The sequence below is a fragment of the Bombus pyrosoma genome, linkage group LG9, assembly GCF_014825855.1.
Source record: "Bombus pyrosoma isolate SC7728 linkage group LG9, ASM1482585v1, whole genome shotgun sequence".
In the NCBI taxonomy this organism is placed as follows: Eukaryota; Metazoa; Arthropoda; class Insecta; order Hymenoptera; family Apidae; genus Bombus; species Bombus pyrosoma.
Genome location: NC_057778.1, coordinates 11,609,751 through 11,624,998, shown reverse-complemented (window position 1 = coordinate 11,624,998; position 15,248 = coordinate 11,609,751). Strand labels below are relative to the sequence as shown.

The following is a 15,248-nucleotide window of genomic DNA, read 5'->3' as shown; positions in this document are numbered from 1 at the left end:
ATTTGTTTATATAAATGATGATTTAACGACGCAAAATGTAGGTAGTTTATGAATTAGTTGTTTCATGCATGCTGATTATTATTCTCTGAATATTTCAGTATTTTTTTAATTTTATTCGTTTTGCGTCGCATTTTAAATAATTATATACATCTTTATAAAACTTTAAAATTGAGTAATAAATGTTACAGTCTTGGGAAAAGGAAACGAGTTTCAAAAGGTAGTAAAAGACTGTGCACATGTTAAATTATTTATTTACAATGATAATCTAGTAAAACTTACAATATTGCCAAAAAATTTTCAACTAAAATATTTATGTACTTTAAGCTATCATATGTATATGAAGATCTAAAAGATATCTTTTGAAAAGAATGAATAATTTTATCATTTGGTATAAATGAATTTCATTCGCTATATATTTGAAATGTTTAAAAAATTGATTGTAAGAAAAGAATCTTTTTGTCCAGAATTGGAGGAAGTTATTAAAATTCCGATTGCTAAAAAAAATGACGATGTCATGTTGATGGTATAACAGAACGGAACGGTGGAATAACGAAATAAGAATCTAGGAACGTGGAACATGTATAGGAATATGTATCCGGTTTGTGTGAGTTTCCCGTGCCCTCTCACCTTAATCTCACGTCTGTCAAACGGTCGTGAATATTCGGAAGATGTGAGACTTCGGGAAGTGGGCACGCCAAGAAAATAGCATCACGAACATTCGCATGATGCCTTGACGTTCAAAAAACATTACGACCGCCGATGCTCCGATTTATTTGCGGTAACGACGAGAAAGCATTCGACGGAAAAGGGAGCGAACTGATCTTAAACGGTGCGCACAGCAATGGCCACGACAGAAGGAGTCACGATAGAGGAACTCAGGATCGAGATCGAAAGGTTATCACGGGAACTAGATTTAGCTTCTACGGAAAAAATACAATCTGCTCAATACGGTCTCGCTTTGCTCGAGGAGAAGTCCGCCCTGCAACAAAGATGCAACGATCTCGAGGCCCTCTACGAAAACACGAAACACGAGCTAGAAATCACGCAAGAGGTTAGTTCAATTACCTTTCATATTTTGGTGCACGTGAATTACCTAATTGTCACTTTATCGAAAATTTTTGGAACGATTACTTGCATTTTTAATTTTCCATTTCTCTAACATATGTTTCTCGTAAATCAGATCATAATTATCGGGCATTAATTACTGCGTGCTTTAGTAAGGCAATTAAATGTGCATTAATTGAATTAGATAGCATATTAGTATGAAATTTATTGCTATAATCAAGATAGTTTCTAATTTCAAAATGGTATTAGTTAAATTAAGTTTTTTATGCAAATAATTATTTTTTATATTCTTCTAGGCTTTAGCAAAATTTCAGACAACCACAAAATTAACTACGAAAAGTGGTATAGAACAAGAAGAGACTCTTCTTAACGAAAGTGCTGCAAGAGAAACATCTCTTCAGACACAGATCATCGAATTGGAAAATGAAGCCAAACAGGTATGTGCTATTTTTAAAAGACATAACAATGACGATTTCTGTAGTGTACATACGTTTATTATTTGATATTATTTTATCTAGTTACGTCATGAATTGGAACTTGTGCAAGCAGAACGTGATCATGCGTTGCAAGAACGTGAAGAAGTTGGAAAAGATCATCAACAAGCAGAGGCAGAAAGGAAATCCTTACGTACTATGTTACGTGAATGTAGATTTCGAGAAGCTCGACTTCTCCAAGACTATTCGGAATTGGAAGATGAGAATATTTCATTACAGAAACAAGTGTCTGGTTTAAGATCCAGTCAAGTAGAATTTGAAGGTGCCAAACATGAAATAAGGAGATTGACAGAAGAGGTGGAGCTTCTAAATAGTCAAGTTGAAGAGTTAACAAATTTAAAAAAGATTGCTGAAAAGCAAATGGAAGAAGCGCTTGAATCTTTACAAGCTGAGCGCGAAGCAAAATATGCTCTTAAGAAGGAGTTGGATCAAAGAATTAATAGTGAATCAATTTATAATCTTAGCAATCTTGCGCTTTCTATTAGAGGAATTACAGAAGATCAAACAATATGTAGTGATGGGGAAGATGATTCTCCTGCATTACGTAGAATTGAAGCAGACTTAAAAACTCAAGAACCAGGGACTTCTGCTACTGATAAACAAGTTGATTTATTCTCTGAGATTCATTTGAATGAATTGAAGAAATTAGAAAAACAATTAGAATTAGCTGAATCTGAGAAAGCTCATCTTACGCAAAATTTGCGGGAGTCGCAATATGCAGTTGAGAAAAGTCAGAACGAATTACAGTCCTTTGTTGCGCGTATAGTGCAACTAGCAGCTCATGTGCAGTCATTACATCACCTTCACTCCAAGTTACCTGAAAAACAAACCGAAGAAACAACATTAGATAAGTTGAATCAGGTATATATACAAAATATACTGAAATAAATTGTTTTCAATTTCTTGTATTATAATATCTTGCACTTGATGTATTGATCTTGTGTTTTATTTTAGGCGATAATGCAATATCATCAATGGAGCACTATGTCCGCGCGTGAAGTGAATCAATTACAAAAGGATTTGGCTGACTTAGAAAATGGTTTAACTATATCTGATTCAACTCAACAACTGCGTACAGAATTAACGAATCTTAGAAACAAGGTACATAATATTTTACCACTGTTTTCATTTTTTATTTCATTCTCTTTATTTTTACCTTTTTATTATCGTTCATTTAATTTTTTTTCATTTTTGTATAATGCCTCTTGTCTTACAAATTTATAAACAGCAACATTGCGGCAACTATTATGAAGAACAGAAATGTAAGTCGGTAATCTAATAAATTTTCATTGATGAAAAATTTGGTACATGTAAATAACAACAATAAACTGTGACTCTGACACAATGATATTTAATATTCAAAATTTAGACTTTGAATAGAAATTATGGCATTTCAGATCCCCGAGTCAGAGAAGAGCCTTCGAGAAAAGGTTGGAACGTGTGGTCCCTTTGACGTATTTACCAATTATTATAATAACAACTTGTCTTTTGGCTCCTTTAATGATCCGTACAGATTGCTTTTCAGTGTCCTAACAACTCATCGTTGCTTTTGATAATTTCATATATTTAACTATACATATTCCTATGGCTACTGACGAATATATCATATCACAAATTATAAACTCCTTTGTGAATTTTATCACAAATTTTATATGTATTAGCATTTGTTTTCACAAACGAGTTGACACATTAGCGTCTATTTGAATGTTCTTTTATCGAATGCCCGAATAAATGTACGGATCTCAATCGCTATGCACTGTGGCTTTAAAATAGAATGTGCTTAGGAACAAAAATTCAATGAATACTCTCCTTCTATTCGTTTCTACTTGCATCTAACGTAGCATGAGTCAGATTCACAGAGCCTGTTTGCACGATGTTCAAACAGACATTCTATACATATACAATCTTGTACAGTCTTGCAAAAATTATTTCAATTGCCAAGTACTGTTTTCTTGATATGTAAACAATCTAATTTTGTACTCGAAGTTTTTAAAACTGATATTACACAGAGTGTTCCCTTTCTTATTTGACGAGCTATAAAACTATAATCTAGAAGTCAAAATAATAAAGAGGTGGTATATGAAGTTTTGCTTTGCTGCAAAGTTATATTATTTTTAGTATATATAAAGTATATTACAAATATTTAATGCTACATGATAGTATTATAGAATATGAAAGGTTGATTATGTTTTCCTTCTATTTATATGATATTTTGAGATTATTCACATAGCTAGTATTGTTGATGATAATCTCTTAAAAATTAATTTCTCGTTTTAAAATACCCTCGTTTGCTAATACAAACTTGATATTGATATATTATGGAATTTATTAATTACAGATTTATTCAGAATTTTATTTATTGTCATGATTAATTGATCTTTCGTTTGATCACGTTATGTTAAATATTTGCTTGCAACTTTGTGATAAAGTGATTACGCTTAAACCTTATATAACATTCTCTCCTTATTTTTATTTGTAGATTATGTGTCTGCAATTTGTTGGGTAAGACGGGAAACGCTCTGTATATAAAATCGCAATGAATATACAGCAAATGATAAAAATAGCATTATTTTTGGAAAATAAAGTTAATACGAATATAAAGATTATTTATTGTATTTCAGCTTTTAGATACAGAACAGAGAAGCATACAACTTGAATCCGATATTTCTATTCTCTCAAAACTTGCAGTGGAAGCTGGTGGTTTCCTTGATTCTGCACAAAACGATTTGCAAAATATCTCTGACGAATTAGCGCAACTTTATCATCATGTTTGCACCGTTAATGGAGAAATTCCTTCACGGGTGGTCCTCGATCACGAGAAGATCGTCCCAGAGAAGGAAGAAGAGAATGGAAAGATAGAATGGTGTCGGACTTTGTTTAAAACCGACATTCAAATTAAGGACTTAGAAAGTCTGAGTAAAGCGAAAGAAGTCGCCAAACATATAGAAACTGCGATGGATCAAATAAAACACCTTCGAAGTGCCGTAGAGCATACGATCGAACTTTCCAAAGTTAAAGGAATGCAGTCGAATGTCTGTAACGTTTGCGAGGGTAAGTTTGAGCAATTTCGTAATTTTTACTTGCTTATTCAATTGACGCATAATTTATAATATACCGTTTCTTCATTGCAAATCACAGGTTCAGTGAATGAGAACAAGGCGGAAGTAGCAGATTTACAAGAACAAGTAATTAGATTGAAGGCCTTGTTATCGGCTAAACGCGAGCAAATCGCGACTTTGAGAACGGTGCTTAAATCGAACAAGAATACCGCAGAAGTAGCACTTACGAATTTGAAGGGCAAATATGAAAATGAGAAGAGTATCGTTAATGAGACTATGTTGAAACTGAGGAATGAGCTTAGAATGTTAAAAGAAAATGCTGCTACATTCTCAAGTAAGTTGATTATGAAGTTTATTCAAGTTTGTAACAATGTATACATTATGTTTAGAGTAATAATACTTAAGATGACACTTAAGAGTATAGTTAATTTATCCTTTTTTTCTATTTTTTGTGTTTCTAACATTTGTATATTAACTTATTAACGTAAAACTAATCGCGATTATCAGCATTTATGTACATTTTATTGCTTGTAATGAGTTGCACTACAATTGATTTTGCAGTGGCATTAGGAGTTTGCTATCAACAATACTGTTTTATTTCATAGCAAAAATATATATTAATATGTAAATAATACTTATTATCTTAATAATATACTTACTACCTTAACATGTAAATAATGTTCTTTTTTTGTAAAATTAGCTGTACTTACTAAAAGAATGGTCATTAATATCTATTACAATTAGAGGAAGAGTTTCCTATGCTTTGATCGTCTTGTAATACTTAAAATAGTTCTTAAATTCTACATATTCATTACGTTAATTTTTACGAACAATTTTTCCATTTACATATAACTAACGCATTATTTCTTAATTCTATATCATGCTTTCGATATTTACCTTTATGGTGCTTCTTCGTATTTGGTGTTAATACCTGCTAACCACACTTCTCAGGTTTGCGTGCGATGTTTGCCGCACGTTGTGAAGAATATGTGACACAAGTTGACGAGCTCCAACGTCAATTAGCCGCTGCAGAAGACGATAGGAAAACATTGAACTCCCTGTTACGTCTGGCCGTGCAGCAAAAACTTGTTTTGACTATGAAATTGGAGGAACTGGAGGTCGATCGAGAATTACGGAATACTCGAAGACACGCCACTAGTGCAAATGGACGAGGTAGAATGCGAATGTCGCAACAGACGAACCGTCCTCATTTAGGCAGAGATTTCTTCTAGAAAATGATGAAGATGTGGAGCAAGCTGTTCTGAGAAAAACGAGGATTTTAAACTTTTCTTTTTTACTATTTATTGTCACATTATCTGCATTCCTACAGAAAAAATGTAGCTATGCTTGCTCAAGATTACTTTTTATCACAGTAGTAGAACAGAGAAACAGGTTAGCATTACAAACATTTTTTTCATCGTGTAATTTACTACAAATATAGAGTAGGACTATGGATATATTATGTCGTGTGAATATTTTTACAAATTTCGACTCCATCTGATAAGGTTGAGAGACTAAAGATTGTTCTCGTTGCGAAGAACAGCTTTTCTAATACGCGTTACAAGGGACATGGATCAGGACATTTGAAAAGTTTTGAAATGTTCATATGTTCTTGTATCGATGTTGCTCCATATCGTAGAAACTGATAGAAATCTCTGCCTCCTGTTACCAATATTGTTAGTAGAGATGTCTAGCAAGCATAGAATGCGTTTCTGTTGTGCAAGATTTTTATTTCATGCGGCGACATTGTTGCAGAGTTGCTAAAATATTCTATGCTTGGAGATTTATTCACGCAGAATCGATCAATGATTCTCGTGAGTAGCACGCTTATCGATATTTAGAATTGATTTTTAATCGATTATCCTTTCTTTAACGAAATGTGGAATTTTAATTGTAAATGTGTTTATTTCTACAGTTCAGCAATCGTATATTCTTCTTTGTAGCTAGATTTATATTTTTCACCTTTCGGTATGATATTGAGTATTATTGTGTAATCATATAGAAAATAATTCTGCATGGATGGTTCATATGGTTATATAGTAAGTTTTTTCTATTAAGAAGAATGCATGATAAAATGAACGTATACTGTTTTTAGGTAGACAAAGGAAAAGAAAAACGAGAACTTTACATTGCATACCATAGAGACAATATTATTGTGCGCGACCGTAGAGTTTATAATCGTTTATAATCAAAGTAGAATGGAAAAAAAAATCGTAGACGTGTAGAGTTGAGAAAAAAAAGTACAGAGTAGCAGAATAACAGAATTAGGGACCCATTCTCCAAGTAGTTTGTCAGATTAATATACTTTGATCGTGACAAAGAAGTATTATTTTACCATTTGCGCGAAAACAGTTTTATTATATTTTATTCCACACTTTTATTTCAATCACTGTTTTCCAATGCATTTTAACTCGTTTTTTGATAGATTATTATTATACGATAGTATTTTGTGATTTTATTATTTTTGTGAGAAAGGATTTTTTTGTAGTATTTCATAAAACTTGGCCTAAATAGGCTTCGAATCAATTTTGTGTAATTTGGGCAGCTTCTTCTTCTTATTATTATTATTATTATTATATATATATATATATATTAGCAATATTATTGCATTCACTATAATTTTTTATTTAATAATTTTGATTGTTGTTAATTTATGTCTGTTTATCTATTTTAACCATTTTCTTTTTAACTAGCAGCTGTGCTTTTTGGTATTGATCAATGCATAATAATTGCTTTAGTGATATTGGATTTTAGTACTTGACACAGTTATTGATGATAGAAAACATAACTAATTACCAGATGCAACCTAAGGTGGCTATATATTATTTATGAACATGCATGCTACTATTTTAATTTCTTAAATTTTCGAGCCTCCTTGCACAATTGAACTAATATTATTAGCGAAATTTTCCAAGCTACAAGATACAAGTAGTGATGGGTTCAAATACGTCGCAAGTAGGTTTGAACAGTGATTCACTAGATCTGAATCGTTTATAAGCATTTCGAAAAAAGGAAGCAGTACATTCGCGTATATTCGCAGTAGATTCGAACTTGAACACGACAGATTCGAAATAGATTCGCCTCGATAAGGTATAAGTATGATATATGGTGCTTTCCTGACGCTCATGACTCGATTAGTGCTTGTAAGAGTATTTATTCATTTCAATATCGATGTACTTGTAAGTAGATTTTCGAAACTCGAGTACTCAGTCTGAGGTTTGAAAATACCTTCTGTAGATCGGATACTTGGCAAGTACAATGAATGAATCATTACATGTTATGAGTACTATTCGGACCCCATGAAGCGAACCTTGGCTATTAGATATGACTCTGATTTATAAGCATTAAGCACATATCGGACCTGATCCCATCACTAGTTACAAGTTACCAATGCTAATTAATTCTCTTGCGCAACAGTAACAAGTTTCTTTAGCGAACAAGTCAAGTTAAACTGTTTAAACAGTGAAAACTGTAAAATTATAAAAACATTTTTGTGCAACAGAAGTTTACGATTCACAACTTGTCACTTGTTATTTCACTAATACTATTCTAGTTTACTTAATAATATTATTAGTTAGTAAGCTAACTAATATTATTAGTAAATTATTGTGCCAGAGGATCCTGTTCATTTGTATATTTGTTGCAATCTATTTTGTTGTAGCACTCGAAATATATATATCCATACATCTTTTTTTTTATTTCGTTCTGTCAAAACAGAATGTAAAATAAATGAAGAAGAAAAAATAAGAGAGTGTATATATAAAATGGTACGATGTTGAGTTGCACTATGCAAGAGAAATTTTCATTTTCGTGAAAGCAAAAGAAAAGTATTTTATGGGCATCTAATGTCTCTGCGAGATTTACCAGCGCTAATTACATTGAAATTTTAATCATTCATCGAAGTGCGCGCGAGCGTGTGTGTGTGCGTATATTTTCGTAGAGATACAAGCATAATGTGCTTGGTACATTATGCAGGATATTTAAATGCAGTTATATTCGTGCAATTTCACAAGCTTTTTATTGAGAGTCATATTAATTGCAAGTTTTCAACGTTTCTTCTGCTTCAATGTTAATTGAAAACAGCAATATTTATTATATATACATGCTTCATATTTATCAGACGTACGCTTTTATTAGGATAATATTTATTTTGAATCATGGTGAAAATTTTTATGTAAGGAAGTATATCCTGCATATGTATATGACATGTACGTTTATTGTGAACCGTCTTTAATCAAATTTGTTATTAACATGATTAGTGTTATTATTATTATTATTATTATTATTATTATTATTGTCATTATTACTATTATTATTAACAACATTACAATTGTATATTAATTATTGCGATATTGCTGTCAGCTTCGTCGCGGAATCCAGATGAGTACCTAAAGAGAATTTATCGATCGTTCATTGACTATCAATCAATTGATCAGTTATCACTATTATTGTATTTATACCGTATAGTTATTGTATTGCCTGTGTCTACGATTTTAGCTAGAGATGGAAAATCTTATTTATGTTTTTGTTTCCCCTTAGTTAACATTAGCTAACAATCAATGGAATAAAATTCAAAGATTATTATTTTTGTTTTATGTTATTTTCCCATTTTTATTTTTATTACTTATTTGCTGTATATGTTTTCTCCTCAGTTTCATTATGTATATGTTCAAGTGAAAGTTACACGTACATTATTGTAAATTAATTTCTTTTTTCCATTTAAAACTACATTGTTAAGTGGAAGTTCGTGCGATAGACACAGGTAGTTCTAATTTATGTCCATAAACCGAGCCAGCCTCAAGCCACCGTCCCTTCCCTTCCCTTCACGCCACTGCCAGGAAAGAACTAGAGAAAAATGTTCTTTTCTTTCTCGATTATTCTTACTGTTATTAGTTACTACATTCTCCTTCCGACTTCGTCCTTAACGTAAAGAAATTCGTCCTTAACTTCTCGCCTTGCCGTCCGCGCTGTCCAAAGGCGATTCGAAATCGTTTCGAAGCAAAATACTGATTCTAATAATTTCTATCAGATGTTGTATGATATTAACCCTTTGTGGAACAAAGTGCGTTTTCATCGTTAAAGTTTTAATCCGTATATTATATAACAAAACGTATCCAAGTATTGAAGTATTCGAGCACTTTAAAATACATATCTACACGGTCATGTAGGTAATAATAATTTGAACATCTAGATATCCAAATATGTACTAGAATACTTTTATATCTATACGCATTAAATTACTCGATTACTAATGTACTCTAGTATTCAGCAAATATTGGATCGTTCCATAAAGTAACGAGATTGAGTTTGAGAGTTGAGTTTAAAGTCGTCGTAAGAGGAGTTTTATTAAAAGGTTTTCTAAAAATTTAATAGGAAAATTACTAAAAGATATGTTAACGGACAAAACAATTTTAAGCACGAGAGATGATACGTTATCGATTGATTATTGGCAAATAATCCTTTATTCGTATCCAATATACTCGTACATACGTACGTATTGTAGTAAAATGGCATTATTTACGAGATGAATAACACATATATATATAAATCCTCGAGTATTTGAGTAGTTATAATTGCCTGTGTATTATCAGGTACGTAAATACCCATATATTCATGCACTTAAATGTCATATATACAAATATATACTTACGCACCTGAACATTAAGAAACCCAAGTAGCAAGGTATCGAAGTATCTGAAAACATATGTATTCGAGTGCTCAAATACCTGAATACCCAATTGTTAAAATACTTGACAAATTTGGGATGTAAATATTTGTAACATCCAGAATATTGATACCGATATCGATACGAATAGCAATACCGATATCAACACAGATATTGATACGTTGTATCATCGACAAAACCGTTGTGATAAAGCTGACTGTAACGCTGTTAAAATCTCGTGATCACTTCGCAAACAAACGCAGCTTAGGTACATACACATCGATCCTTTTGATGGTTTTAATTGAGAAATATCGTATCGTTCTGTAGCATAGAGTACTATGAATCTGGAATTATTTAAATGGCATTAATTATTATATAAAATTGTTATGTACTTTCTTTTATTTTATTATATTATATATATATATATATATATTATACATAATCATTACATAATTGCGATATATCGTATTGTTTTAAAGAAAACATTCCTCAAAGGGTTAAAACGCTAAATTTCTTAATATAATTCGAGACGTAATTATCTTGATAATTGTACGCGTATATTCTTTGCATAAAGGGAGATGAGAAGAGATGGGAGAAGCAAAGGTTTTCCGACGAGAAAAGAACGAACGAAATTCGGTCGCCAAAGCGCAAAGCTGTAAGTGACTTTTGCCAAAGACATTCTGTCCTTTCGAGGGATTTTATTATCCTTCACGTACTTACGTCCTTCACAAAGTTCCTTCGTCTCATATTATATGTATCGGCAAAGCTCTTTGTAGGCATTACCCCGTTGAAATTCCCAAAGGAAGAATCCGTAGAAACGTGTTCTTTTTGCTCTGCAAATGTAGTAGATTGAAAAATACGATTGACCATACTGTTGTTTCAAAGGAGATATTTATCGAAGATTTTCAAACTGTTTTCGTCCATACAAAAGACAAATATAAACGTCTGTTCTCTACTTTTCACAATGGTGCGAGTCACTTATTAAAACTAGTACCGTTCAAAAGAAACATCGTCTTGCATTTCGACAATACCGGTATTAAACGATTACTATCATTTTAGAAACGTTTTATCATGTTAATGGTTATAATGGTTAACCCTCGGACGACGAAAGCTGGAGCAATTCTGACTTACGTAGATATTTCGTTTTTATCACGCTCCGAGTTACGTGTGTTACGGTATACATACATACACGTAGAGATTAAATACTCGATAATTTTCCCTGCTTATAGTTTCTACTTGTTTCGTTATAAATCTGTTATCACCTTCGCATCAAACGATGTAAAGTATCGATATATTGAATAAATTAAACAATGTTAAGAAAAGAACCTTTTCGGAAAAAGGCTTTTTCGCTACGAAATAAAATGTCCGACGTTGGTGACGATTATCCAGCATTTATCGGACGAGGGTTAAAAAGTTCGTTTGCGACTCGCATTAAAAATAATCTCCCGAACGAACGAGTATTTCTTTCTGTCTATCCTTCATCGAGCTTATACGGTTAACAGAAAGGAGAGAAAGATAAACGATCGAGTGATCGATATCGTTTAACGTCGAAGAAAACGAAAGAAAAAAAAGAAAAACACGGAAGAATGTAAAAGAAAGAACAAGAGAGACAAACGTCGTTATATTTTTACATTCGTGAGAAAGTTGATCGAGAACGATTTGATATAAATTTAGAGGGAGAGCGCGCGAACGAGAGAGAGAGAGAGAGAAAGCGAGAGCGAGAGAGAGAGAGAGAGAGAGAGAGAGAGAGAAAGGGAAAAAAGAAAAGAAAAAAGAGAAAAATCCAATAAGAGGATTATTAAAAAACAATAAACATCAGAGTCTACCTGCCGGCGGGGTAATCGAGAAAAATGGGATATCGGGAATAACTGGCAGGCAGATTTGCTCAAGGCTTCCATAAAAGCTCTGATTGCGTCCCAATTCTGGCTGACTTCCTGGCGGTGGTGTGTTCGTGTTTGGCTTAGATCGTATTATACGAACGTTAGCAAGTAAAAAGAAAACGGTCGAGTACCGAATAAGACTATAGCCCGTAAACGGCATAGACTAAGCGATTTAACCGATTGCGTAGCTTGCGCTGAAATTATTGTCGACCAGAAAGATACGTGGGGTTAGGATGGGTACGAGCTTTTACGTCTTCGAGGACGTTCGTGTGTTTCTTGCACCTTAACAGGGTCCACGTTTAGTCAAAATGTCGAGGAGATATCGATTTTTCATCTGTTCTTTTTTACCGATTCCATTTCTCATCGTTTCACGTTAGAAGAACGTCTTTCAATGGCGAAGGAACGGGTCGTTTCGTTGAAACGGTATCCTGCTTACATTTTTCTTTTCTGAGATTTTAAAGTAGAACCTCGATTATATCAGAACACCGATCCATGGAACGATCGACGATCGGAATATCGATCGATACTTTCTTAAGTAGCATCGTACAATACAAATCGTTACGTTTACAGTCTAAATCTTATGTCTTTGTTTACACGTTAATATTGGGTTGACAGCTAAGTGATTGCGGATGTTGCCAATACCACCTATTGACGAAATCTGCAATCACTTAGTTGCCAACCCAATGTTTCTAAAATAATTGGAAATTAGCGAATAATCGTCTCATATGAATCGTCTGAAATTATTCGATTATTAGGTACGCCAACGCGTTGCGATCGGTTCAGATGATCAAGGTTCTACTTTATTTGGTAAAATTTTTGATTGAACCAGTGAAGCATTTCGATGCCACAGATAGTTGGAATATGATATACTAGAGATATTGATATCCGATCTTAGTAAAATCGCTAGCAGTAGGTATAAAACTATAATGACTGTATTCCCTAGAACGTAGGTAGTGGCATATATGTAGTTACTCTTATAGGATTAGTCTAGGCAGTGAAATTAAAACAGTGATTCATAGCTAGAAGTTATACAATCTCTCGTTCCGTTAGCTTTGCTACGTCTTCGTAAAACCATGTTTATATATACCACGTGAAAATGTGATCTACGATTACTCGACTCTTCTTAGATCTTCCAGTGGCATCGTAATGGTTCACTAAATTTTAAAACGAAACGTTTACAAAGGCTCGGAGATTGTTGCTAAACACAAAGCTATTTTTATAGAGATTCTATTTTATCAAAAATACCAAATCAAACTCAATGGAGGATTACAGCTGAGAAACATGATATCGAAGTATGCTCTTATTTATTATATGGTTTTGATATCGTTTTTGTCAAATAAGAGAATCTTAATTAAAACAACCTATTAGGTTTGAAGATCTTTAAGAAATAACCAAAAAATTGAAGTTTTCCGGAAGCAAAAAGTGATAAGCATCGAGACGAACGTTATTTTAATCGTATTTCGAAGATCTTTGATAGAAAGAAAGAACAGACGCTTAACTTTGGAACTAACTAGGAAGACGATTTTGTGGTAATAAACGTGTTCTCCTATAAAAATCCTTATCACGTTCGTCGCCTGTAATCTTCCTACGTTCTATGATATTATTCCACGTTATTTGGACATTATATCCTTCGTTATTGATAGACGTTTAGAACCAAAGAAAGCGCACCTTTCAATCCGACAGCGTGCTCGTGCATGGACCCGATGTCTTTGTAAATAGTGTAAATGCACATTAGTGTAAAACGCCATCATAAGACAAAAAAAGAGACGTTTCAACGTTACGATAAGACACTCGAATACCGAAGAATTTAACTTGGTATATTTTCTTCGTAGACGTGTATACACGTACCTAACACATCTTATGTGTAAGACAACCTTGTGTAATCGTAGAACGGAGATCGATCAAAGATCGCAACCGTGAAGTTTGTAGCGAATTCGTAACTTTTTTCCTTCCATCCTCCTCCCCCCACTCCTCCGTGTTTATTATTCTTATAATTGCGAAGTTAGTCAGACGAGAGCGTCGCTCGTGTTAATCAGACGATATCGATAGTAGATACTAAGTAGATGTTCAAGCGATACTTATTTACCGGGTGAAGAAACGTGTAACGACAGCGCAGAATGTTCAGGCCACGAGCGTGGTTGCTGAAGTTGAACGTTATTAAACTATAAAATCGGGACATTACCCGCATTAGAGATTCTTTTTGTAACATAAAGTGAAATATAATCATTTGTAACACGAATTGTAGTCGTTTTTTCGTTTTCATCGTTTTCCCCACAGATCCATTTGACTACGGAGGTTTAACGTTTTTACGACACAAGATTTTTAGACTTTGACGACCATCCAACTTTTATTAGCAACGTATCTCAATTTTTGATGTTTTTCTAAGAAAGCACATAATGCACCGAGATTTCTACAATTTCGACCAGAACGAATTAACGATTTGTAAACTATACGCAACATCCGTAGTAAACGTTCGGAACATAATTCGAATAAAATTCCATCGTATCGTAATAATCCCGTTTGTTTGAAGGAATTGTTACGTGCTGTCTGCTCGAATCCACTTGCCTGGGCATTTAGTCAGAGCTAATTTGCGAGAATTACACAAGAGGATTAAATCGATCAAACGAGTCGTGTTTCAAGGATATTATCGATAGATACGTTTTAAAAAACAATGTTTAATGTATAAATTAATCTAGTTTAACGAAGATTATACAAGGAATAGGTAATGCGTAATAGCCTCTTTAGTTCGTTATTCCGTTTCAGTGATTGCGAGCAAACAGGACTACGACTTCGGCTGTTCATTCCATTTAATATGGCTCAGCAGCTGCTAATTAAATTTACACGTACTAAGGGTCGTTATATTTAATTACCTTCTAGAGGATATTATGGAGGCGTGTGTGCACCGTCGATGACGAAGGCGCGATTAACCGGGCCGAATTTTCACTAGAACAATCGATATGGTAATAACGTTCATTAAAACAGCCGCTGTAACATTCTGTTTCGAGATCATGTTGAACTTTTCAGAGAGTTTCACTTTGCATAATTTACCACGTTTGATATGTTTCCCATCTTTCGCGATAATATT

At 33.3% G+C, this 15,248-nt stretch overlaps 2 protein-coding genes across 4 annotated transcripts; one reads left to right on the top strand and one right to left on the bottom strand.

Annotated features, from left to right (window-relative positions):
* The first annotated feature begins 555 nt into the window (after positions 1–555).
* Positions 556–11,823, top strand: LOC122570585 (protein bicaudal D). Of its 2 annotated transcripts, XM_043733083.1 has the most exons (8): positions 556–1,051; positions 1,362–1,502; positions 1,584–2,420; positions 2,514–2,660; positions 2,957–2,989; positions 4,181–4,610; positions 4,698–4,952; positions 5,570–11,823. In XM_043733083.1, the coding sequence occupies exons 1-8, from the start codon at positions 842–844 to the stop codon at positions 5,848–5,850; spliced, it is 2,334 nt and encodes a 777-aa protein (XP_043589018.1). In that variant the 5' UTR covers positions 556–841; the 3' UTR covers positions 5,851–11,823. The 2 variants fall into 2 exon arrangements, with proteins under 2 accessions (XP_043589018.1, XP_043589020.1); XM_043733085.1 differs by lacking the exon at positions 2,957–2,989 and having other exon boundaries at positions 568–1,051.
* On the bottom strand, positions 9,203–14,437 carry LOC122570586. 2 transcript variants are annotated; one of them, XM_043733087.1, is made up of 3 exons: positions 13,832–14,437; positions 11,004–11,116; positions 9,203–10,627 (listed from the first exon to the last, which is right to left on the bottom strand). In XM_043733087.1, exons 1-3 carry the CDS (start codon positions 13,893–13,895, stop codon positions 10,526–10,528), a joined length of 279 nt encoding a protein of 92 aa, XP_043589022.1. In that variant the 5' UTR covers positions 13,896–14,437; the 3' UTR covers positions 9,203–10,525. The 2 variants fall into 2 exon arrangements, with proteins under 2 accessions (XP_043589022.1, XP_043589021.1); XM_043733086.1 differs by having other exon boundaries at positions 12,110–14,436.
* Between the last annotated feature and the right edge of the window lie 811 nt (positions 14,438–15,248).